Genomic DNA, 24,447 nt, shown 5'->3' on the forward strand with positions numbered 1-24,447 from the left:
GACCACTGCACAGAGGTAGGGGGGGTTTAAACTTTCCCATCCAGCTACTCCCCACTCCCAAATCCACCCCCCACCTTGTGGGAGCTAAAAAAGACAAAAAATCCCTTCACTGATGTCAATTGAATTTTTCTTTTGTTTTTTTAGTAGGTATGTGCAGAGGGGGTGGAATTTTAGAGGGGGAAGTGGCTGGGTGGGAAGGTTTACACCTCCCTTACCCACATGTGGTGGTCTGCTTCTATATCAGGTGCCGCATGCACTTACACGAAGGTAAACAAAATGGTGAGGGTCAGCTCCAGGCTATTTGTTTAATGGAGCGTGTGGTTTACCCCTGAGACAGACTGAGCTTCCTTAGTTTGGAGCAGGGCCCTCATGATGACTTCCTAGTAGGGATGTCCATTGCCAGGAAATCCGGCCCATTTTGGGCTCATTGAATTTCTGCAGTGCCCCCAACTCAGCTCGCATTTGCAAGCTGAGCCATGGGTTTTCCCAAGAATCTGGGAACTTTTTCAGGTGTTCTTTTTAATGCGTAAATAGACATTTAAATGCGTAAATAGACATTTGTGCAAACTGTCACCATGATTTACATAATTTGTGCCATTTTGGGCTGCAATTTCCATAACTTGCCATGATTTACATAATTTGTGCCATTTTGGGCTGCAATTTCCATAACTTGCACAAATTGCAGCTCCAACTTGCACACATTACACAAATTAAAATTGAAATTTGCACAAATTACAGAAATTGCACCTGCAATTTGTGCAAGTGTGTATTTACGCCATTTTTTTTTTTTTAAAGACAGAAAATCAGCCAGCTGTCCTGACTCGCTGTATGCTGATTCAGGCCAGCTGGCAGAAGTTGGAAGAGAGTCCAGGGGGCCAAGCTGTTGAAAGCTCATTGAGCTCCATCCCCAACTATATCCCTCTGACATCCCTACTTCCTAGTTGTAGAGGGGGAGGCTGATATGGGAAAAAGGCGCTCCTGGCCTCTCTGTAGGCAGCCCACTTTCAACAGGGATGCTGTGCAATATGGCTGCCAAGCACGGAAGGAACAGGCCATGCAGATGCACTTTGCCTTTCTTCACTGCTCCCACCCATCCCAATCCAAATCACCTTAACTAGCCTTTTTCATGACCATCACCTTGTCCTGTTTCATCTCTAGTTTCAGCTGCAGTCCTTGCAGATAGTGTGCAGCAGTTTGTGGGCTGAAGAGGACAGATGTTGCGATGTCCCAGCACTGGTAAGATGGAGAGATTGCTGTTCCTCAGCATGCTACAAATGTAGAGCAGTTTTATGCCCGTTGTATTGTAGTGATGCATGGATTTTGTTAAATCTGTTCCCTCTGTGTTTCACAGATGGTCTTTCATTCTGTTATCCACCCTCTGATGGAATCAGATTTTTTTAATGAGAATTTTGTTCCACTTGCACAAGTGTGCATTAGAGCTAATGCACATTAGCACAAGCACAAATGTGTGCAAATCCCCCCCCAGTAAAAAAAAAAAAAATCCATGAGTTGGCAACATCCACATGACTCAGAAAAAGTTGGTCCACTGCAGAATCCACAGGTTGGATTCACAGAAATCCAAACTCATTTGCGTTGATGTCCTTATATAAAAATATAATAATAATGCAATATATTATATTTAGAAAAATAGTCAGTGATAGGAATGCTTTGTCCATGAACTTGAACATGGCATGGCTCAGCTATCCATACAAAAGAAAAAGAAATGAACCATATAGTTATGAAGTGGGTATAATTGTGATAGTACAATATAAATACAGAGTGCTGCTTGTTAGAAGACAACGATTACAATTGTTGCAGTTGGTGGAACAGTTGTTATTAATAGCAACCATTCCACTGACTAGAACAATTGTAATCGTTGTCTTATAACTAATGCACTATATTTATTATATTGTACTAATACAATTATACCCTCTTTATAACTATATAGTTCATTTCTTTATCTTTTTGTGCAGGCTGTGTTGCCTTCTCCTTTGGTTTCACAATCAAGTCATTGCTTGATGTTAGAGGCTAAAATAAGATGTATTTTGTATGTACACATCTGCTGCTGAAAATAGCAGCCACGTGTCTAACCTCCCCTTTCCTCTAATTCAGTTTACCTGTGCCCAGGCATTGTGACGTTGTGCATTTCCACACCCCTCTTCTACATCATTTTTGAGTGTTGCGTGTGAACTCACCAACATTTCCTCCCTTGCATATGTGTGTGTGTGTGTGTTCTACTTCTACCTCTACTTCTGATGTTCAGGCTGTGAGTGCCATTAATTATGTAGCAAAAAATGACCAGCCACACACATATCACGCATATCAGCAGGCTTGGCAGGTCCCCAAAGTTTGCAGAAGTACAAAGGAGAACTTTAGAAAAAGAACCCTGAAGGCGGGATCCCCGCAAAGCAGCCAATGAGACCTGAGTGTGCTCAGGGACCACAGAATATTGACTGTTGGGGAACAAATGGAAAACCAGATGGGAGGGGGAATAGAATGGGGCATCTTGAACGACACGGAGGGGGCGTAGCTCAGTGGTAGAGCACCTGCTTTGCATGCAGAAGGTTCAATCCCTAGTATCTCCAGGTAGGGCTGGTAAGACTCCTTACTGAAAGACTGGGAAGCTGCTGCCAGTCAGTGTTGACAACAATGGACTAGATGGGCCAATGGTCTGACTCAGCATATGGCAATTAGGGATGTGTGAACCAGCAAAATTTGAGCTCATTGAAGTTCTCCAGATTCCATGTTGGAATCGAGTCCATATCAGATTGCAAGTGTTTTTCTTTTCATATGAATATCCATGCATATTTTTTCCAAATATAGGCATCAACTGTGTGCATCTTTGAAATGTGCGCATTCTTCCCCCATTATTTAAAGCATATTTGTGCCCATTTTTCAGAAGTACACATTTTTCATGGGCATTTTTCAAATGTACGCATGCATGCTGTTGAATTCAATTGTTTTGGTCCACAAATCACATTGCAAGCTCAGAAATGTACAGACTTCAACCACAGATTGCCTCCGAGTCCAGGTTTGGTCCAGAATGTGCAAACTAGGTAAATCCTGATCAAATACGAACTGAAACTAATTTTTCATACATCCCTCCTTCCGATGTTCCACACTGGCAACGTACTGTTGCTGGCCCCATTTGTGTTTCCACATTCAGACTCCCTTCTTTTCTTGTCTGTTTCAGAGAGATGAAGAGGCCTGTCCCAGCCTGCTTCCATCCTGCAGCTGCACTTCAGGGATCCCAGGCCTTCCAGGGTCCCCAGGCCCTCCGGTGAGTGAGGCTTCCCATGACTGTTTCCAGGCAATTGGTGCATACGTCACCATGTGGGGAACAGAACTGTAGCACACGTCCACACCTAAGCAGGAAACAGAGATGTGTTAAAATGATCCTAGACTTTTCACTGTATGTGCCACCGAAAGTAAGGTGGCCACTTACACATCACCAAAAAAAGAGGTGATGTGTAAGACGGCAAAAATAAGGGGAACGCAAATAGCGTAGACGCTCCGCTATTTGCGTTGCCCTTATTTTCGCTGTCTTAGTCTACGTAAATGTTTACGTAGACTAAGACATGCCAAAATAAGGAACGCAAATGGTGGTGCCCATGGGCGCCGCCATTGGCGTACGCGCGTTGTTGGTTTTTTTTTTTAATCAGCCGGGATAGGCTACGTAAACATTTACGTAGCCTATCACGGCTGACTGCAGGGACGCAAATGGTGACGGCTATAGCCGCCGCCATTTGCGTCCCTGCTAGCCAGCGGCCGGATGTCCGGCTGCTGGCAGAGCCGGCCGGCGGCTCCGCAGAATTGCTGCGGAGCACAGCCGGCCGGCCAGGATTCCGGGGGGGGAGGAACGGAGCGCCTCCCCCCCGGCGAGGTTTCTGGGGGGAGGGATGGAATGCCTCCCCCCGCACCATTAGCATAATCCCCGAAAGGTAAGTGATTTTCGTACATCCCTACTACTCAGGAAAATTTTGATGGGAGCAAACCAACTTTTGATTAAGACTCACAACACTTCTTGGGTGGGATAGGAAGGGGGTATCTTAGGTCGTCACCTAGCTTCACATAAACCGAAATCTCAAGGTCAATACTCTGGTGGAACAGTAAAGATATTTCAAGAGAAGCAAAAAGAGGTTCACTCTTGAACTTAATCCTTCACGCCATGTGAACGGATCCTATAAGCAACCACTTCCCCACATGGTGGTACTAAGATCAGTGGGCCTTCACTCCAAACAGAGTCATGGTTCTCTATTAATAGTCCATTTGTATTCACTGCTGAGGTTTATCTATTATGCCCGGGGCATGACAACTCTAAAGCAATAAAGCAGCATGCCCACAGTCCCCCAATGCACTGTTTTTAAAGAAAGTTATGTCCTGTTTAAAGTGGCTATGATGGAAAAATCTCTACCAAAGCCCCCCTCTGTTCAGCTTTGCCTAATCAAAGCCAGTAATTCAGTGGATTAAAATGTGGCTGGGGAGAAGAAGCAAACCTCTGTTTAAAATAAAATAGTTCATGCAGCAGCTGAACACAGATTAGTTTGCTCCTAGATCCACTGGTGAGGTGGATCCTGAAATAAACGAGTCTAGATGGATTCATCCCCTTTCCCCAGCACCATATATGTGTGTGCTCTGTTGTAGCTGGGATGTTCACGCAGAACGCTTACAAGCACGATCCTTATTTCCTCCAGCTACTTTTGTTGTAAAAGTGATTGGAATACAGATTAGGCCGACTGGCAATGTCGGAAGCACTCTGAGAAATGAGAATGGGACCCCATTACTGTAATAAGCTGTTTCCCCTTGTATATCTGTGTTCACCTTTAACAGCGTTTCCTGCTTTTAACTTACATGGGGTATGACAAAGAAGGTATATTTAATGCAGAGTGCTGTTCCGTGTTGGTAGGGAAGGTAGGCTGGGCAGTTGGCAGGAGAAGCTCTCAGATGCATTCCCTGCTACACTGCCCAAGACATGTCAGGACCGTTCAGGCTGCAGCAGCAGATGGTAGGTCCTTTTATTAGGGATGGGCACATCTGTTTTGCCTTCTGTAATGTCCACATCTGTTCAAGCACAAGTTCATTCCATCCCATTTTTGCATCAGTTTGCAATTAAAATAAAAGAAGTCCACACAAACATTCATGGGCAGTTTCATGTGCAAGAAAAACAGCATGCGTTTTTGTATGCACTTTTTCCTAATTACACAGTTTTTGCAAGTGCTTTCCCCAAATATATGCCTTTTTGTATATTATTTTCTCTAGTGTAAACATTTTTGGATGCAATTTTCCCTAATGTACACATTTTATAGCAATTTCCCCTAATGTACACTGCTTTTAAAAACCGGAGAACTACATCACGAACTTTGTAGAAGTGTGAAAACCAAAGAATAATTGTGTTCCAGTTTGCATATTAGTTTGGGAAGTGCAAATTAGGTCAGTTTGTATTAAAACGCAAACTAAATGAATTTGGCCCCCATCGCTTCTTTGATGCTGTTTAAGAACAAAAGAGCCCCTCTTCTGGATCAGGCCAAGAGCACATCTAGTCTCTTATTTCCCTGAGGCATCTGGCCAGCCACTCTGGGAAACAGGATGAGTGGACCTTTGTCTAACTAAGTACGGCTCTTTTTTATGTTAGGAACTGATTTTGTGGGTTTTGTTGCTTCCTCTGTAGGGCAGTCCTGGAAGGAGAGGACCACAGGGCGAACAGGGTGAGCCAGGCCCCAAGGTCAGTTGTGTGCTGTCTAAATCAATTGGTGACTTTCGGGGTGAGCTGGAGGGCTGTGGGAGGCCAAGCTGAAAAACCTTTCTTTGGAATCTGACCCCTGGAGTCCGTGGCGGAATGGACCACTCCCCTCCGCCACCCCACAAAATTCTCCCTGGATGGACCCTACCTGCTGCCGGCCGGTCCAGCCTGTCCACTGCCGTCCGCTGCCTTCCGCTTCCCCGGTCTACGGCCGCAAATGGCGTCCGGCGTAGCAGACACCATTTGCATCACTGCTTTAGTCGTGATAGGCTACGTAAATATTTACGTAGCCTATCACAGCAAAGAGCAGGGAAGCAAATGGCGACTGCTACACCATTTGCATTGCTACTGTTTTCGTGATAGGCTACATAAATATTTACATAGCCTATCACGGCTAAAGCAGGGACACAAATGGTGTAGTGGACACCATTTGCATCCCTGCTCTTTCACGGCTAAAGCAAGGGCGCAAATGGTGTCCGCTATGCCGGATGCCATTTGCGGCCGCAGACTGACAGTGGATGGAAGTCCGGCTGCAGATGGGCCCAGCTGGCAGCTCCGTGGACTTGCCGTGGAGTGGAGCCAGCCACGGAGGATTCTGGGGGGAGGGACGGATCACCTCCCCCCCACCGCAGACGCCTCGGACCAGAACGGTGAGTGCGGTTTGTACACCCCTAGAGGCTGTTGACTGTGATGTCAGTGGCATGGTGAATCTGCTCCAGATTTCAGTCAGAACAGTCAGAACTCTAAAGGAGCTATCCAAGGTGCTTTGCAGGGAACACATCCAATGCTTCACACCTTGGATAGCTCCATTAGAGCTTTGACTGGTTCTGAGTTTCGGAGTGGATTTGCCACCCCCCTGACATCGGAGCCACCAGCCTCCACTGGTGCATCGTTAATCTAATATGTCTAAATCCAACACATTGTTGGACTCGTCTCCTCTCTCATATATTACTATCTTAAAAGGCCTAGCAGTGTGCCATACAGAAACACAAGGTCTGTTCCTACAGTGTTTTGGGGCATGTAGATTAGGGGTCAGTTCGTATCAACACCTTGACAGCTGGCGTGAGGGGTGTTGTGGGCATCTAGCTGGGGCTCAAGGCCCAGCAAGAAATCACCAGTTTGGACCCCTGGATGCCAGTCCGCAGATCCCTATGCTTGCCTGACTTGGTGTACACTAAGTCGGGCAAGTTCAGGGATCCCGATCCTTTGGTGAGCCGCAAAATGTCGTCTCAGCCTTTTTCGTCACGGCCGATTTTATGCAAATGGCAGCTGTAAAGTGCCCATTTATGCAAGGTTACAAGCGTAAATGGCCATTCATGCCTATAATCGTGCATAAATGGCTGCCTTATGGCCACCATTTGCCTAAAAACGGCCTTTGCAAAAAAGGCCAAGCCACCATTTTTACATAAAATGGCAGCTCGGTGAGGGATCAGGCAGCCACACACCATTCGCTGGATGGGTGGCCGGTGGGGGTCCAGTGCGCAGTGCGCGTCCCAGACCGTGGTGACTTCGCCCATCCCTAATTTAGATGAGCTGCTTTCTCTGTGAATATGTATTGGACTTTGCACTGCTGGTTTATTATATCTGAGACAGATTTTTCTCCCCCGAAATCAGTGTGACAGCCACGGAAATGAGCTCGCTTCCTGGAAATCAGCAGATGAAAAGAGCCAACAGCCTTGGCGCGGAATGCTAAAAGCTTTATCTCTTTGCCGATATGCTCTCTAATGGTTTGGGGTCAATCATGATTACCATGATTATTGTGGCTACCATAATCCCTTTAACATAGAACAAGCCAGGGCTACTTTCCCAACCTGATGCCCACCCAATGTTTTGGACTTCAACTCCCATCAACCCCATTTGGCATGGCCATTGGTCAGAAATGCTGGGAGTCGGGGGAGGTACTAGATCTCTATTTAAAATATTTTGCAAGAACTATTCTGCTTGATAATTCTACTCTGATATCTCCCCTCCACCACCACCCTTAAGGGGCTCTGTTAAAAGGCTATGATGGGACAAGAAGTCCAAATCTACAGTTCACTGCATGTCCCTTTAACTGTTTCAGACAGTCACTCTTCAGAGGTGAACAGATGGAACACAAGCTGTCAAAGTCACGCTGTCGGCTGATGTGAAACCCATTCAAATCTCACCCCAACCATGAATTCACCAGAAATTCTTGTTCTCAGCTCACCTCTGCCCCCACCTGTAACGTGGATGTAATAATACTGGTCTGCCCTGTAGGCATCTTGTATGGATTGTTGCGATAATATGCATGACATGAATGCCATTTCAGAATCAGATTCAAGAGGGGCACAGAGATTTTGGAGAAAGGGGGTGTCTGAGAAATTTGTTTCAGTTCATTTTGACCAGTATTTACTTAGTTTGCCCCTCTTGGAACTGAACGAGCCCCGTCTTGCGTAAAACCTGGTGGCTTGGAAGGAGGACAGTAGGGTTGGTGCGAGCGTCCAGTTGGGGCTCAAAGCCGGGCAAGAAATTGCCCGTTTGGCCCCCCAAAAGCCTATTCGTGGATCTGAGCTCTTCTCTGACGCATGGTGTGCTGAACCAGGCAAGATCTTGGGTGCCCACTCCCTCAGCAAGGAGAGGAGAAGAAGGCAGCGCCTCTCCTCCATCCCCCATCCTCGCTGCAGCAGCAGTGGCACGAGACAGGCTGGTCGTTTTCCGTAAGTTTTCCTGGCCTTATGGGAAATGACCAGCTTGTCCCTTGCTGCTGCTGCTGTAGCAGGTGGGGGTGGAGGGAAGAAGGAGGCACCTATCCTTTCCCCGCCCCCACCTGCTGGAAGCCAGAGCGAGAGGCTGGGGGCTGGCTGCTGACAGCCCTCCTTCCCCATGCTGGCCCTTGACAGCCAGTGCGAGGAAGAAGGGCGATGGCAGCACCCCAGTGCTCTCACCCTGGCCTCCTCTAGAGTAGGCCAGAGTGAGAGGCTGGGGGCTTGCTGCTGAGGCCCTTTTCCCCTACGCCAGCCCTTGACAGCTGGCGTGAGGAAGAGGGGAGGCTCGCACAGCTCACAGGCAGGTGGGACAAGCGGGGAAGCTCGCCAAGCAGGTCCAGGCTGCGCGAGCTGTGGGGGGCAGTGAGATCCACATGGAGATGGGCTCTTCTTTTTTTTTTCTTTTCCAAAGTCAGCTGTGATAGGCTACGTAAGGATTTATGTAGCCTATCATGGTGTTTTTTGAAAATCTAGCTGTGATAGGCTACGTAAGGATTTATGTAGCCTATCATGGTGTTTTTTGAAAATCTAGCCGTGATAGGCTACGTAAATCTTTACGTAGCCTATCACGTTTTTTGTTGTTGTTTTTTTACTTGGAAATGGCGGCAGCGGCAGCCAGTCGGAAGACCGGCCGCCGCCGCACCGCTGCCAGGAGCCGCCAGCGCCAGAGACATTCGCCAAAGGTAAGTCCCATTCCGGGGGGCGGGGGGGGCAGACCGTTTCTCCACCAATTTCGGGGGGCCGAATGTGTTGGCATTCGGCCTCCTAGAGATTTGTGGAGAAATTCTCCACCATCCCTAGTCCCCAGTGCTTGCGTGGCTTGGCGGGCAGGGGAGGCAGCTCACCAAGCTGGATTTGGAGGGGGGGGGGGAGTCTGATGGACTCCTGGATCCAGCCAGGTGCCCGTGCCATCCCTGTCTACAGCTCTTCCTGCTTCTTCCTTCTATATCTCATGTGGATCCACAAAACTCCACCCTGCCGCTCCACTTTCTCTTCCTGGGCGAGGTGCTGCTCCTCCACCTCCCTCACTGCCTGCTGTTGAGCTGCATCTGGGTTGGGTGGGTCTCTACCTGATCCTGACTCCATCAAGTTAGCCCTCACTGTGCTCTAACCTGCCTGGTCTGGTGAAGCCACTTCAGACAGGACAGGACAGGACCGAGATGAATTGCCTTCTTCCACATCCTTCTTCCAACTGTAGTGGCAGGGCCAGCCCTACCTTTTGACAAGGGCTCCTTGGAGGCCTCTCTCAGCCTAATCCAGTAGCCAAGTCCAGACACAGACAAAGGGATTCTTTTCAAAGCTTTATTCCTCTTTTACAACTTAGCAACTCTACTGTTAGCAACTAGATATGAGCAGCAGAGTAACTATGCCCTAAGTTGGAACAGCTGGTCCCCGTTTGAAAGGGAATCACTGGCAGACCCTGAACTTAAGGGCTAGGGAGAGTCCCTCCCCTTTTCCCTTGGATCCTCTGGGCGCAACCATTGTTTGCGCACCAACTGGGCACTACGCCTCCTTTCCGCGCCCTCCATTTGGTGCCGCTCTCTGCGTCGGTGTTGCGTGTCCATCAAGTCTGCTTCCTGCGCTCTGTCACTCCCAGGACTGCTATCTAAGCTAGGAATGCTGGTGGGAGGAATCTCCGCCAGCTGTTGGCCCTGGGAAAGAGGAGCGCGCTCCTCTCCCAGGAGCGACTGCTCTTCCTCAGAATCAGAACTACTCTGGGATTCTATGGGCTCAGTGTCCACCCTGACACCTTTAGGCTGAGGGAGGCAGGCACCTCAGATGGCAGTGCTCGGGGGCGGGGTGTAGCACAGTGGCAAGGCGCTGGAGGGCAGAACTCTGTGTGGCACACGGCTTACCCTGAATCCCCTAAGCCAGGGGTGGAGAACCTCAGGCCCAGGGGCGCAGTCTGGCCCTCCAGGGTTCGCAGTCCAGCCTTTCGGTGTTCTCCAGTTGGCCATGCCCCCTTTTGCCTTTGGCCCCACCCACCACTGGAATGTGGCCCCTGAGAGCTCTTCTAAAATTGAATGTGGCAATTGGACTGAAAAAGGTTCTGCACCCCTGTTCTAAGCTAGCCTGTTGTGGTGGAAGAGGCTGTCCTATCACCAGTCTGCTGGCTTCTGTATATGGAATAAGGGGCACCATCTTGCCCTTTGCCTCAGGCAGCAAAGTGTCGAGAACCAGTGTGGTGTAGTGGTTAGAGTGTTGGACTGGCAGTTGGGAGATCTGGGTTCTAGTTCCTACTTGGCCATGGAAGCTCACTGGGTGATTTTGGACCAGGCACAGATTCTCAGCCCAACCTACCTCACAGGGTTCTAGTTGTGAGGATAAAATGGAGAGGAGGAGGATTATGTATGCCACCATGGGTTCCTTAAGGAGGAAAAAAGGTGGGATATAAATGTAATAAACAAACAAACAAACAAAGAAACCAGCCTTGTGAAGGAAAGTGGGAACATGTCTGCCTAGCAATAGAACCATCACACTGGCTGCCAGACTGCCACCAGATCAAGTGTCAAGGTGTTGGATTTGCCCTTTCATGTCTTTCATGGTATAGGGGTGGCAAATCTTGGATAATATCTCTCCCTATCTGATCTTCACACTTCCTCAGGTTCAGAATAACAGGATGGGCCCAGCTCAGAGCTATCCTTCAAACATGTTTGAATTTGATTTTTTTTTTGATTTGTCAAAAACAAATCCTGCCAGACAAATCTGATCTCATTTTTTGATCAAGTAACCTCCCTTGTAGACTGTGGGAATGCTGTAGACATCATATAATTCGACTTCAGCAAAGCTTTCGACAAAGTGCCCCATGATATCCTGATGAGCAAACTAGCTCAAAGTGGACTAGATGAAACAACGATCCGGTGGATCCACAGTTGGCTACAGAATCGGACTCAAAGAGTGCTGGTCAATGGGACCTTCTCAAACTGGGGAGAGGTAACGAGTGGGGTACTGCAGGGCTCCGTCCTGGGCCCAGTGCTCTTCAACATTTTTATGAATGACTTGGAGGAGGAGGTGCAGGCAATGCTGATCAAATTTGCAGATGACACCAAATTGGGTGGGATAGCTAATACCTTGGAAGACAGAAACAAAATTCAAAGTGATCTGGATAGACTGGAGTGCTGGGCAGAAAACAACAGAATGGCATTTAATAGGGACAAATGCCAAGTTCTGCACCTAGGAAAAAGAAACCAAATGCACAGTTACAAGATGGGGGGTACATGGCTCAACAACACTACAAGCGAGAAGGATCTTGGAATTGTTGTCGATCACAAGCTGAATATGAGCCAACAATGTGATGTGGCTGCAAAAAAGGCAAATGTTATTTTGGGCTGCATTCATAGAAGCATAGCTTCCAAATCCCGGGAAGTACTAGTTCCCCTCTACTCAGCACTGGTTAGGCCTCATCTGGAGTACTGTGTCCAGTTCTGGGCACCACACTTTAAGAAGGATGCAGACAAACTGGAGAGGGTTCAGAGGAGGGCAACAAAGATGATCAGAGGACTGGAAACAAAGCCCTATGAAGAGAGACTGAAAGAACTGGGCCTGTTTAGCCTTTGGAAGAGAAGACTGAGGGGAGATATGATAGCACTCTTCAAGTACTTGAAAGGTTGTCACAGAGAAGAAGGCCAGGATCTCTTCTCGATCATCCCAGAGTACAGGACACAGAATAATGGGCTCAAGTGACAGGAAGCCAGATTCCAGCTGAACATCAGGAAAAACTTCCTGACTGTTAGAGCAATACGACAATGGAACCAATTCCCTAGGGAGGTGGTGGGCTCTCCCACACTGGAGGCATTCAAGACGAGGCTGGACAGCCATTTGTCAGGGATGCTCTGACTTGAATTCATGCATTGACCAGGGGGTTGGACTCGATGGCCTTGTAGGCCCCTTCCAACCCTACTATTCTATGATTCTATGATTCTGTGTTATGATCAAATGACCTGGGATGACTTGGGTATGGAATATTTCAAAATTTGCTAGGAACAGCTAATGTTTAGAATCTGTTTTTCATGTGAAATGAGGTCTGACCAGCTGTACACCAGAAGGAAAGGGAGATTCCCATCCTTTGCTGCATCTTTGCAGAGTTGGGTGTTGGCGAAGAAGGATTGTCTTGGGAATTTGAGAACCTAGAAGATACTAATGTTTGGATGCTTTCCCTTGTTTTCTTGTCCTCTGATGGCTTTAGGGTGAGCCAGGTCCACCTGGGCAAGTTGGACCTGAAGGTCCAGGAGGACAGCAAGGGACACCAGGTTCCCAGGGGTTGACCGTGCAGGGGCCCGTCGTAAGTCAAATTCAGTTTGTTTTCTTTTTCCCTTTGGGTTTTGCTAACACACCCTGTTTCAGATGTTGGCACAGGGCAAGCTGTTGGAGAATACAAATTAGGCTGACATGAAAATTCGAGCAGGGCTGCTCGCGTAGAGAAGCACCCTTGCGTGAATGCCTGCAAGCAGAATTGAAGTTGGACTGGCCTGCTATGAGCAAGCTGGGCAACCTCAACTCTGATTGAACGCTCCTCCTCCTCCTCCTGCCCTTGCCCCAAAGGATGTTGAACCTCAGGCCTGGGGGCCAAATCTGGCTGCCTGGGTACAAAATTTTCATGTTCCTTCGTCCTCTTCTTTTGCAATCAACACACTCCGGGAAACAAAGCTTCAGACCAACACTACTTTATTAGTAAATGATGAGCTTCTTTACAAATGCAGATTCCAGGAAAGTCTCAGACTGCATAGAACCAGCTGATCTACACATCTACAAATATCAACAGAGGAGACGAAGTGGAAGTTAGAGAGGTTGCAAGCAGTCTGGGCACGATCTTCATTGCTAGACTTGCTTCGCAGGGATGCCCCTCCCTTAGGGTGGCTCCCTTCTATGTTGGCTTCCACGAGTGGCCAACCTGGCAGAGTGTCTGAGCCCTGCCCCTAACTTTTCCCGCTTTGCTCTGAGATGGACTAGCATCCCTCAAATCATGCCCCTTGCCCTCCTCCTTCTCCGAAACTCGAGTTCTCATGGTGGAGGAATGGGGGAGCCATTCAGCCTGGGCCATCTGTGCATCAAGCTCTTGGGAAGAAAGTCTCGCTGTATCTGGGCTCACTAGGGAGGGTGCCTCCCTCTGTTCGTGCTGTTCCCATTCCGATTCTGAATCTGAACTGCCAGACATCTCCACATTCTCAGATTCATTCCTGACATAAATCTGGCTCACCTGGGGTACCAATCCTGCCCCATGGAGTTCGACAGATGGCCCTGCCCCCTTCCCCACATCACCAGGTGGTTCCTGCTTTCCCCTGCCCCTTGGCTGCCCATTTTTAGGTGGTTTCCTGGCTTTGGCATGGCTTCTTTCCCATTCTAAGAGGTTGAAATGCCTCCCCTAAAGTTTAGTTACAGGCATTAAGAGCTTTAAGCTAAAATACGCTGGTATTTTTATGTATTTTGGCACCACCCCCATTTTGCCTTTGGCCCCACCCCACTTGCCTTTGACCCTACTCACCACTGCAATGTAGCCCCCCGAGAGGGTCTTGAATTCAGCCCTTGAGGTCAAAGGGGTTCAACACCCCTGCCCTCAAACTTACCTTTGGGGAGGAGGAAACTCATGAAGGTGGGTGGCAGTTGTTCCCTGTCCCTGCCCCTGTGCCTTTTCCTGCTCAGGACTGGAATGTGTCCTACAAGTTCCAGAATCCCCAGCAGGAAACACAAAGCTCTGCATATTGTTTCTGCCAGCAGGAAAAGCTGTTCAACTGAGGACTAGGAGTGGCTGTCACTAGCTGTGCCTCCTCCAGTGCTCCAAAGTAACTTTTGGGGGGATGAGGAGGAGGCAGCAATGGATGCTGCAGGTTTGATTGAGAACTCGAAAAGCCACAGCCCTTTCAGGGCAAACAGAAGGCAATCATCCCTCCTTGACATGAACCCAATGAAAAAAGCCACCAGTGGTGTGTAATAGTACATTACTGGGGGAGGGGGAGTTACATTTAGGGTACCCCTTGCTGTGAGAATAGGGGTCCTTCAAATACATCAGCATGTCCTCATTTTCATCTGTGAGTTGCTGGAAGTAGGGTAGTAGGAGAAATTTATTTGTGAGGTGGAGTTTGATGAATTTTCCTAGGTTCAGCACCCTCAGGCCTGGTTTCGGTTCCTGCTGTGGTGCCCAACATGATCTGCAGAGAATCGGGCCAGTTTATGGATTTTCCAGGAAAACTGCACATTTTTTTATTGGAAGGTTCTCCAATTTGCACAAGTTATGGCTGAATTTGTGCAAATTGTGGCCGAATTTGTGCAAAGTATGGTCAAATTTGCATAATCTGCTCAAATTCAACCATAATTTGCAGAAATTGTTCAGAAATTTGCACAAATTTCAGAACTCCCCCTCTCCCAAATGTGCAAAAAAAGTTCCCAGACTTTGGGGAACAGTCTGCAGCTTGGCTCACAAACACAAAGCAAGTCATACACACCGCGGAACTCTGTTGAGCCAAAAAAAAAACCGGATTTCCCAGCGACAGGCGTTATAATGATATATGCTTTCACAGGAATTATACCAGAATGTATATCCAGTAACTTTGTGCTTGCATTCTAATTCAAGGGACCCCCAGGCATTAAAGGGGACAAAGGAGACAATGGCAGCCCAGGGATACAGGTAATTGCAACACTTACATTCCTGGCTCTTTTGTTTTCCAGTGATCTATATCATTGCCTGACAGTTTTCCTAAACAAGATCTGAGATCTTCTCCCGTACCTTTCTAGCTCCACTTTGAAACTGCCCTTCTTCTGACAGGGGCATCCCATTGCAGTACTTTTCACCAGCTCTGTATTCCCCCTCTCAGGCCCTGGGGTCTGACAAACATTAATTATCTGGAGTCTTGGAGCTGCTTTAGAAGGTCAGCAAAAGAATTATGGAGATTTTGCAAATGGATGAGATAGTTAAGACAGAGAGCTTACACTGACCTTGGCCAAGGATGAACAGCCTACAACAAAGAATCACAGAACAAAACAGCCCAATTTCCTTGCAGCCACTTCTCAAACATTCTCCAGAATGGAAAGGACCAGTGGCATAATCCACCATGCACCCCACTTTCTATTTAGAGAAAGGACTTACTTTCATGTGTTGTTCTTGTAAAATGGGGGTGTTGAACCTCAGGCCTGTAGGCCAAATTCAGCCCGCCTGATGTCCCAATCCAACCCTTCAAGGTTTCTCAGGTGGCCATGCCCTCTTTCCCCCAACCGCTAATCATTTAGTGGTTTCCTAGCTTGTGCACAGTTTTCCCACTCATTCTAACAGGTTGAAATGCCTCTCCTAAAGCTTAGCTACTGGCAGTAGGAGCTTTAAGCTAAAACATGCTGGCATCTTTTGTATTTTGGCCCCACCTTTTTGCCTTCAGGTCCACCCACCACTGGAATGTGGCACTTGAGTGCTTCTCCAAAACTGAATTTGTTCCTTTGGCTGAAAGAAATTCAACGCTCCTGTTGTAAAACATGGCAGCTTCCTTAAACTAACTTGAACTGCATTTTGGCATGTCAAATAGAGATGCCACCACATTCTAGAAATAACTGGTATTTGATGGCAGATTTGTAGTTCTACCTGTGGCAGTACTGTGCAGACTGTACTGGGGAACTCACCAGATGTTTTTTTTTTGGGGGGGGTTCCATTTCAGGTCTGAAAGGCTTTAAGGATGCTGTGGGCTACATCATTCAACTATGTGAGCTTTCTGCCCTGATGTGGGACGCTGCCACCATGGTACCGCATCAATAGCACTAGTCCGTACACATATTTGGTTTAGCCTGCAGTATCCCTGAAGGCTTTCCAGATGAAGCGGCAGAATGCAAAGGATTCCAGTATGTTTTAGTGGTGAAAAGAGGGGTTTACATTGAGAAATGATTTGGAGCAATAGGAAGGGGGGAAATCTCTGGTGCAAATTCATTCAAAATGTTTACACCAGACCTTTCTTTTTCTTTTTCTTTTTTGCATTTTCCACACCTGCATTCATACCAACATATATTATTCTGTGTGTTCAGACAAGGCTGGTTCTAGGTTAGAAAGTGCCCAGCAAAGTGCCCTCTAGTGGGTTTAATTCTACTCTGCCAAGCTGAATTGCTGTCCCACTCCCCCTGTGTTAGCAGCTGAGTCTGGGAAGCTAACCATCCATTTCATGTCCCCTAATGCCCTGGAATTGGGCTACATCAGCCACTCCAAGGCATTGTGGGAAATCTACATGGTGGGTGACATCCCAGACTCAGCCACTGCTGCCAGATAAACCCAGGGCCCTGGGGAATAGCAAGATGGCTAGAGCCGGTTTGGGAGTGCAGAAACCTCCCATTGCAGGTAATTACTAACACCTTGCCATTCACCTGACACCAAGTGATCCTAAACAAGGTTACCGTGGGGAGAGAGATGAAGCAGAAAGGGGAGCTATTTGTACAAGAGGAGATGGATTATGCTGCATGTAATATTTTATAAAATATTTTTTTTAAAGCTTGCTCTTAATTTCGTTAAAAAAAGGTTGTAAGATGTTGGTTTGATAGCTGGGTGCTCTTTATTGCTCTGACATGGGATAGGCTTTTGAATAACAGGTCTCTTTGCAGGGTATGATGGGTCCTCGGGGAGCTCCAGGGAGAGATGGAATTCAAGGATCAAAGGTAAACATTCTGCATGGGTTAAAATCCTCCAAACATGAGGCAAAATTTATTATTTTCAAGCAAAGGGTTTTGTACTTTGCCATATGGCTGTAGATGCCGTGGACTTTAGCTCCCATCAGCCCCAGCCAGAATGGTCAGGAATGCTGAGAGTTATAGTCCAAAGCATTGGGAGGACACTAGTTTGGGGTAGCCTGCAAGATGACTAAGAGTGTTTTTTGCCAGTTTTGGAGGGTCATCTAACTAAGGGCAATTGTTTGGTTGTTGTTTTTTTGAGAGTGGAGGGTCATCTAATTAAGTGTGATTGTTCGGCTGTTTTCTTTTTTGCAATCATTTCTTACAAATGCATGCAAAGGCTCTTGAGCTTTTGTGAGTCCTCAAAGGGAATGTTCACCAAAGCCCTGATTGGTTTTGAACCAAAGACGGGGGCACTCATACATCTCGAAACACAGCACATCCTCTGGAATTCTCCCCAGTTTGTTTCTTGTTCTTTCACTTTCTGTTCTGCCTTGGTTCACAGGGTGTCCGAGGACTTGAAGGCACAGCTGGGCCCCCGGGGCCCCCGGGACCAAGGGTAAGACATTTTGGTCAAGTGAAATACAGCGTTTCCAATTCCACTCTGAAGACGTGCTACCAGGAATAGGTTGAGTTGAGTTCCCTTGGGCTAGAAGGAACAGGTGAAAAGGAATAACATGCTTCGTGCCTTCATCACTGGTGGGCAAATGTAACATTTACCTTTGTCAGCTGGTTGGGACTTGGGAAGAGCTGAAAAGCCACCTGGTCCCAATCCCCAGGGAATCTCCTGGAAGCCAAGTTTTGCATCCAAGTGGCACCAGGGTGTTGCTCTGTCTCTCAGACCGCTCTTGCTTTAGAAGAGGCAGGGACATAATTAGGGGAGATTTAGGGGAAACCGAAGACATTTCAATAGCAAGGAGGCAAGAATTAGAGTCAGGTTTATAGGCCTGTTGTAATATTACCAATTAAATTGTAAAAGTAAACATGAGCGCATTTTAAGAGCATCTGTAGTGGTTGCTTTTAAAGACCTCATCTTTTATTGTTGTTAACATAAGAACATAAGAAGAGACATACTGGATCAGGCCAAGGGTCCATCTAGTCCAGCGTTCTGTTCACACAGTGGCCAACCAGCTGTCGACCAGGAACCCACAAGCAGAGCATGAGTGCAACAGCACCCTCCCACCCATGTTCCCCAGCAGCTGTTGTACATAGGCATACAGCCTCTGAATTTTGAAGACTTTTTAAATATACATATTTAAAAATGTATATGTTGACTTGAGTTCCCTTGGGCTAGAAGGAACAGGTGAAAAGGAAGGAACAAAGCATTCCCAACCATCCTACCTCTGCCAATGTAACCCTGTACCTGTCTCTGCAGTGGATTCTCTTTGGAGTTATTATAAAGGACAAGCAATACAATACAAACATAATTAGCTGCTGTCCTCATAATAAGGAAGGCTGGTTTATTTATTACTTCTTTATTTTGCCCTTCTTTAAGGGACCAGAGGAGTGTGAGTGTGTGTGTGTACGGGTGTTTCCTCCTCCCATTTTATCATCACAACAACCTTGTGAGGTAGGTCAGGTTGTGGGGAAGAAAGACTGAGAGAAGAAAGAGGAAGGGAGGGGGAGGAGAAAAGGATCAGGAAAAAGATGGAAAAGACAGTGGGAGAGAAGGGGAAAAGATAGGAATTGAAAGAGAAAGCAAAGCAGAAGGTAGACTAGGAAGAAATTGTGTGTGTGTGAGAGAGAGAGAGAGACAGACAGACAGACAGACAGACAGACTGACTGACTGACTGACTGACTGACTGATGGTCTGAGCAAAGACTGTCTGCATCATGAAGCTATTAAAAATGGAAAGGGATAAAATATCCCATAGCACCATACTCGGATATACAGTTCTGACCTACTATCCTACCCCTAAATTGTGACATTAATAGGAAATGAAGCTAGCATGAGTCATGTACAATATATTCTTATTATTTCCCTGGCTGGGTGGGGCACTGATTTGGACCTGGAAGGCATAATTCCCTCCCTAGTGCTTTTGTAAGCTAATTTTTTAGGGATGTACGAAAGTCACTTACTTTGCTCCATCCCTCCTCACAGATGGGGGGGAGGCGATCCGGTCCTCCCCCCACAGAATCCTCGACGGCCAGCACCACTCCACGGCCAGGCTGCGGAGCAGCCGGCCAGGGCTGTCCGTAGCCGGATTTCCAGCTGCAGACAGCCTGGTGCGGACACAAATGGCGGCTGCCGTAGCGGCCGCCGTTTGCGTCCAGCTAGGCAGCCTTGATAGGCTATGTAAGAATTTATGTAGCCTATCATGGCTAATGTAAAAAAAAAAACCCAAAAACGCAGTGTACGCAAATGGCGGTGGCTACGGCGGCCGCCATTTGCGTGATCTATTTTTCACCGACTTATCTTACGTCAATATTTACTTAAGATAAAATGGTGAAAAAAAAGGGGAACGCAAATAGCGTAGTGGACGCTATTTGCGTTACTTTATTTTTCGCCATTGTAGCCTACGCAAATATTTACGTAGGATAAGTTGGTGAAAAATAGGCCACACAAATGGTGGCCGCCATAGCCGCTGCTATTTGCGTACGCTGCGGTTTTTTTTCTTTTTTTTACGTTAGCCATGATAGGCTACATAAATTTTTATGTAGCCTATCACGGTGCAAGGATGGCAATGGCGGCGGCAGCAGCCCTGCTGTGGCCGGCCGGAAACCAGCCGCCGCCGCCAAATCTGCCACTGCCACCGCCAAATCCGCCCTAGGTAAGTGCCATCCCAGGGGGATTCCACGGGGGGGGGGCGGGGGGGGCAGGAGGCCATTCCACCACGGATTCCGGGGGGTTGGATTCTTTAGAATCCGGTCTCACTGGAATCCGTGGCGGAATTCTCTGCCATCCCTATAATTTTTCTGATTTCCCTTTAGCCTCAAGTAGTGTTAAATTTTCATCACCAGGCATCTTCAACAGTTGCATCTCTCCATTCCTGTTTGCAGGGTTTCCAAGGCATAGCAGGTGCCCGAGGCAGCAGTGGGGAGAGGGGTCCCCCAGGAGAAGTTGGACCAACTGTAAGTCTCCACCCTTCTCACTGCCACTAGGGCACAGCAACTGAGGATATGCAAAACCTGCCCATTTATTTTCACAGGTATTTTTGCCTTGATGCCACTGCATATTTGGGACAATCAACATATTGCTACTTGCCCCAGGCTATTGGAATGAGGTGGGCTGTAAGTCCAAACAACCTGTTAAAAAAATAACTAATGTCTGCCAAAGCAGATATATCATTTTTCACAATGGTGAGGTTTTCTTAATCGTTAATTTGCATCCTTGTCAGAGTTTGCATTCATAACTAGGGGTGCACGAAAGCCACTTACCTGGTCTCGCAGCTTGCTTCGCGGTGGGGGGGAGGCGCTTCGCTGCTCCCCCCGAAGTTCAGGCCGGGGGGGGAGGCTTCCCTCCTCGCCCAGCCGAAATTCAGGCCGGGGGGGAGGGTTCCCGCCTCGCCCGGCCGAAATTCAGGCCGGGGAGGAGGCGCCTCGCCCCGCCCGGCCACGAAATAAAAAGTTAAAAAAAAACACACGCCCCCGTGATAGGTTACGTGACGATTAACGTAGCCTATCACGGCTAGATCTGCTAAGTCAGCCGTGATAGGCTATGTTAATCGTCACGTAACCTATCATGGATGACTTAAAAAAAAAAAAAGCGCGTACGCCAATGGCGGCCCCCATAGGGAGCCGCCATTCGCGTTCCTTATTTGGTTGCTGTAGTCTACATAAATCTTTACGTAGACTACGGCGACCAAATAAGGAACGCGAATGGCGGCTCCCTATGGGGTCCGCCATTAGCCGTACGTGCTTTTTTTTTTAAGTCACCCGTGATAGGCTACGTGACGATTTACGTAGCCTATCACGGCTGACTTTGCAAATCTAGCCGTGATAGGCTACGTTAATCGTCACGTAGCCTATCACGGGGGCGTTGTTTTTTTTTTTACTTTTATTGGAATGGCGGCGGTGGCAGCCGGTCGAAAGACCAGCTGCCGCCTCTGCCCCTGTCGAAGACCTGCCGAACCGCCGCCGGGACCCGCCGCCGGGAGGGACATTCGGGAAAGGTAAGTCCCATCCCGGGGGGGTGCGGGGGGTGGGGGGGGCGGAGAATTTCTCCCCGAAACTACTTCGGGGGGCCGAATACGTTGGCACTCGGCCCCCCGAAGTTTCGGGGAGAAATTCTCCCCCATCCCTATTCATAACTGTCTTAACTCTGCATCATTCCTCAGTTATAAGCACACAGAGATGTGACTTAATTGTGCATTTGCAAGTAGAGAGATTTGCCTCATTTACTTACCTACTTCTAAAATTCTGAGATGCATTCTACCGTAAGAGTCCTCCATGCAATGTACCAAACAGCCATAAAAACAATATAAAACCAGAGTAAAACCAAACTGAAGAGTGGCTTTATTCCATTTCAGTAGAAGATCAATCCATCATCAGCACCATTGCGTACCAGCTTCATAAAGTCCCATTTAGATCCATTGCTGCACAGTGTATGAACAATTGCTTAACTCTACAAGAATGTGTGGATTTTTGGCAGGTCCAAGAAATCAGTACATTGATATCCTACATTTCCTTCATCATGGAACTCAAGGTGATGTTCCGAATATTCCTTGGTGGTCTCATATCCCAGCACTAAGCAGATCAGGTTGGAGTGGATGTTTTCCTTATTTTTCCTTGCAAAGCACTGTGTGTACAGATTGTGCTATATAAGGACATGAATTATCCTTTTGACCAAGCCTTCTCACCCCTGGAGGCCATTTGCCCACTATCTGCAGGAAAGCACTTATTATTGCTCAAAAGAAGAAATACCCTTGCAAAGGGGGCTTATGGAAAACTGGTCTCACTTTGACTTCCACCTCCAGGAGTTTGTGTGAAGTTTGCACATTTTCCCTGAGAATAACATGGGCAGGCTGCTGTAACTGTGGCATTTGTTGAAATAACCTTTTCATTTTTGTTCAGTGCCCCCAAGATAAGGGAAAATATGTATTGAACTGCCTTCTGCTTTGTGTTTTCCTCCAGGGCCTGCCTGGTCCAAAAGGAGAAAGGGGAGAGAAAGTGAGTCTCGTTGGTTTTCTTTGTTGATGTTCTTTGCTGGCCATCCAAAGTTTTATTGTGATGATGGCCACCACCTTGGATGGAATTAAAAGCAGAGCTGTGCACAAATTGCCTCTCAAAATTCTCCAGCCTATTTGTGGGCAAAAAAATGGATGGGGGGACACTTCCATTGAATTTCTCCTAGGGGAGGAGAAATTCTCCAGCAGTTTCTCAGAGATTGGGCTCACTGTTGGCAAGAGTTGTAGCACAGCGTAGGGGTGTACAAAACCCACTTACCAGTCCGCTGAAGGGGTCCGCAGGGGGGGTGATCCGTCCCTCCCCCCGGAATCCTCCCTAGCTGGTTCCACTCTGTGGCGAGTCCACGGAGCCACCGGCCAGGCCTGTCTGCAGCTAGACTTCCGTCCGCTGCCATGCAAATGGCGTCCAGCTATGCCATTTGCATCCCTGCTTTTTGCCGTGATAGGCTACATAAATATTTACATAGCCTATCATGGCCAAGGGCAGAGGTACAAATGGCATCTGCTACACCAGACGCCATTTGCGTCCGCAGCCCGGCAGTGGATGGCTGTGAACCGAAGACGACGGACCCGGACCGGCCGGTGCCAGGTAGGGTCCGTCCCAACTGGACTTCACAGGGTGGCGGGGGGGAGCAGTCCATTCCACCATGGACTCCGGGGGGCCAGATTCTAAAGAATCCAGCCTCATTGGAGTCCATGGCAGATTTGTCCGCCATCCCTAGCACAGCATCTTTCTTTTTTCCTCAGGGTTTTTGGCTTATTGCACTGCTCCTGCAAGTGGCCACAGTACCAACTGTGTTGAGGCTTCCACTTTTCTGAGGCAGAATTTTGAATTTCTTTTGGTGGCATTTTTGAGCTTACCTAAGCACTGCAAGGGGGCCGAGGGTGCTGTGTGTGTGTTCGCTCTCTATCACACATCTTTCCATTGCTCTGCAGCCTCCCAGGCCACCTGCACTTCCTGAACTGAAAAAAACCCATGGGAGGAATTCCTTATGATGGCTTTTAGGGCTGTGCAGGGACCCCCTGATCTGACTAGGAAGCTGCTTCATGGCTTCGGAGGCAGGCCCGATTCGGATCGGGCTGACTCGGGGGGTCCCTGACCTGACTTGGCCCCGAACTGGAGGCAGGATTCAGATGCCGAACCCCCCTTTGGGTCTCCCCTGAAACCACCGCTCAACCACCAGCTCCTTACTTTGCCGCCGCCTTGTCCTCCTCCACTGCTGATGCCTCCACCTTTGCCTTCTCCGCCCCCATCATCTCCACCGCCATCTTCTCCTCCACCACCATCATCGCCGCTGCTGCCGCTGCCAGCTCCTGAGGCCTGGGTGCACACCAACTCTTATTGCAGGGAGTCGCCATTTTTTAAATGGCCGCCTCCTGGAAATTCCTGGAAGTTGCCATTTTTAAAATGGCGACTCCCTGCAATAACTGTCAGTGCACGTTCAGGCCTCAGGACCTGGTGGCGGCAGCGGCGGTGATGACGGCGGCGGCAGAGGAGGACGAGGAAAAAATGGCAGTGGAGAAGAGGGTGGCAGCAACAGAGGTGGGCTGCTCAGGTAAGGACCTGGAGGCGCTGGCAGAGCTGCGTCAGGGATGCCGAAGCTCCGAAGCGCACTGAGCCCCCGACCCACCCCAGGTCGCTTTATGCCTGCTCCGCTTCACCTTGGAAGGGGCTCAAAGTGACCCGAAGCAGCCCACTTCGACTCAGGGTTTGGGCCTCGGGCAAAGCGGTGCACAGCCCTATTGGCTTTAACTGAAGTGCGGGAAGCCAAGGAGGCCTCAGGCTGCCACAGGGATTATTGTACAATGACAGACAGGACATTCATGCACACTCCTCAGCCACCTCCTAAATAAGGTGATGACAAGAACCCCACCCCCAACCCATGAGAATTTTTCCTCCTCTGAATTTCTTTTCGAAAGCCATTTCTTTTCTATCAAATTGAATGAGAATGTTGAAAAAAATGTGGGAGAAATTTCCAGCACAGCACTACATAGAACACATCAAGGAGGATATACTAAACCAGTGGAGGAGCCAATGGTACTGTATCAGGAGTTGCGATGATATCGAAGTTTGCAGTTGGCTGGCTCGGCAAACACATTTCTTGTGCTTTTAAAGCGAAGGAAGTGAAGTGCGATTTCCCAGTGTCCCCTTCTCCTGCCCTAGGGATGGGCAAACATGCAATGTTTGAACTCATTGAGTATCTCCAAATTCTTCCTTGAAACAC

At 48.2% G+C, this 24,447-nt stretch overlaps 1 protein-coding gene across 1 annotated transcript in view; it reads left to right on the top strand.

Moving 5' to 3' along the window:
- COL20A1 (collagen type XX alpha 1 chain) overlaps positions 1–24,447 on the top strand; it is a 193,068-nt gene that overhangs the window by 143,128 nt on the left and 25,493 nt on the right. The window contains exons 26-34 of the mRNA XM_084854383.1: positions 1,159–1,236; positions 3,194–3,280; positions 5,669–5,722; positions 12,653–12,748; positions 15,035–15,088; positions 17,032–17,085; positions 17,603–17,656; positions 20,097–20,168; positions 22,170–22,205. Coding sequence (XP_084710509.1) covers positions 1,159–1,236; positions 3,194–3,280; positions 5,669–5,722; positions 12,653–12,748; positions 15,035–15,088; positions 17,032–17,085; positions 17,603–17,656; positions 20,097–20,168; positions 22,170–22,205 — 585 coding nt within the window. The remainder of the gene's footprint in view (positions 1–1,158; positions 1,237–3,193; positions 3,281–5,668; positions 5,723–12,652; positions 12,749–15,034; positions 15,089–17,031; positions 17,086–17,602; positions 17,657–20,096; positions 20,169–22,169; positions 22,206–24,447) is intronic.

This window comes from Heloderma suspectum, chromosome 4 (assembly GCF_057233095.1).
Source record: "Heloderma suspectum isolate Gila_16-S chromosome 4, 16-S_ref, whole genome shotgun sequence".
Taxonomy (NCBI): Eukaryota; Metazoa; Chordata; class Lepidosauria; order Squamata; family Helodermatidae; genus Heloderma; species Heloderma suspectum.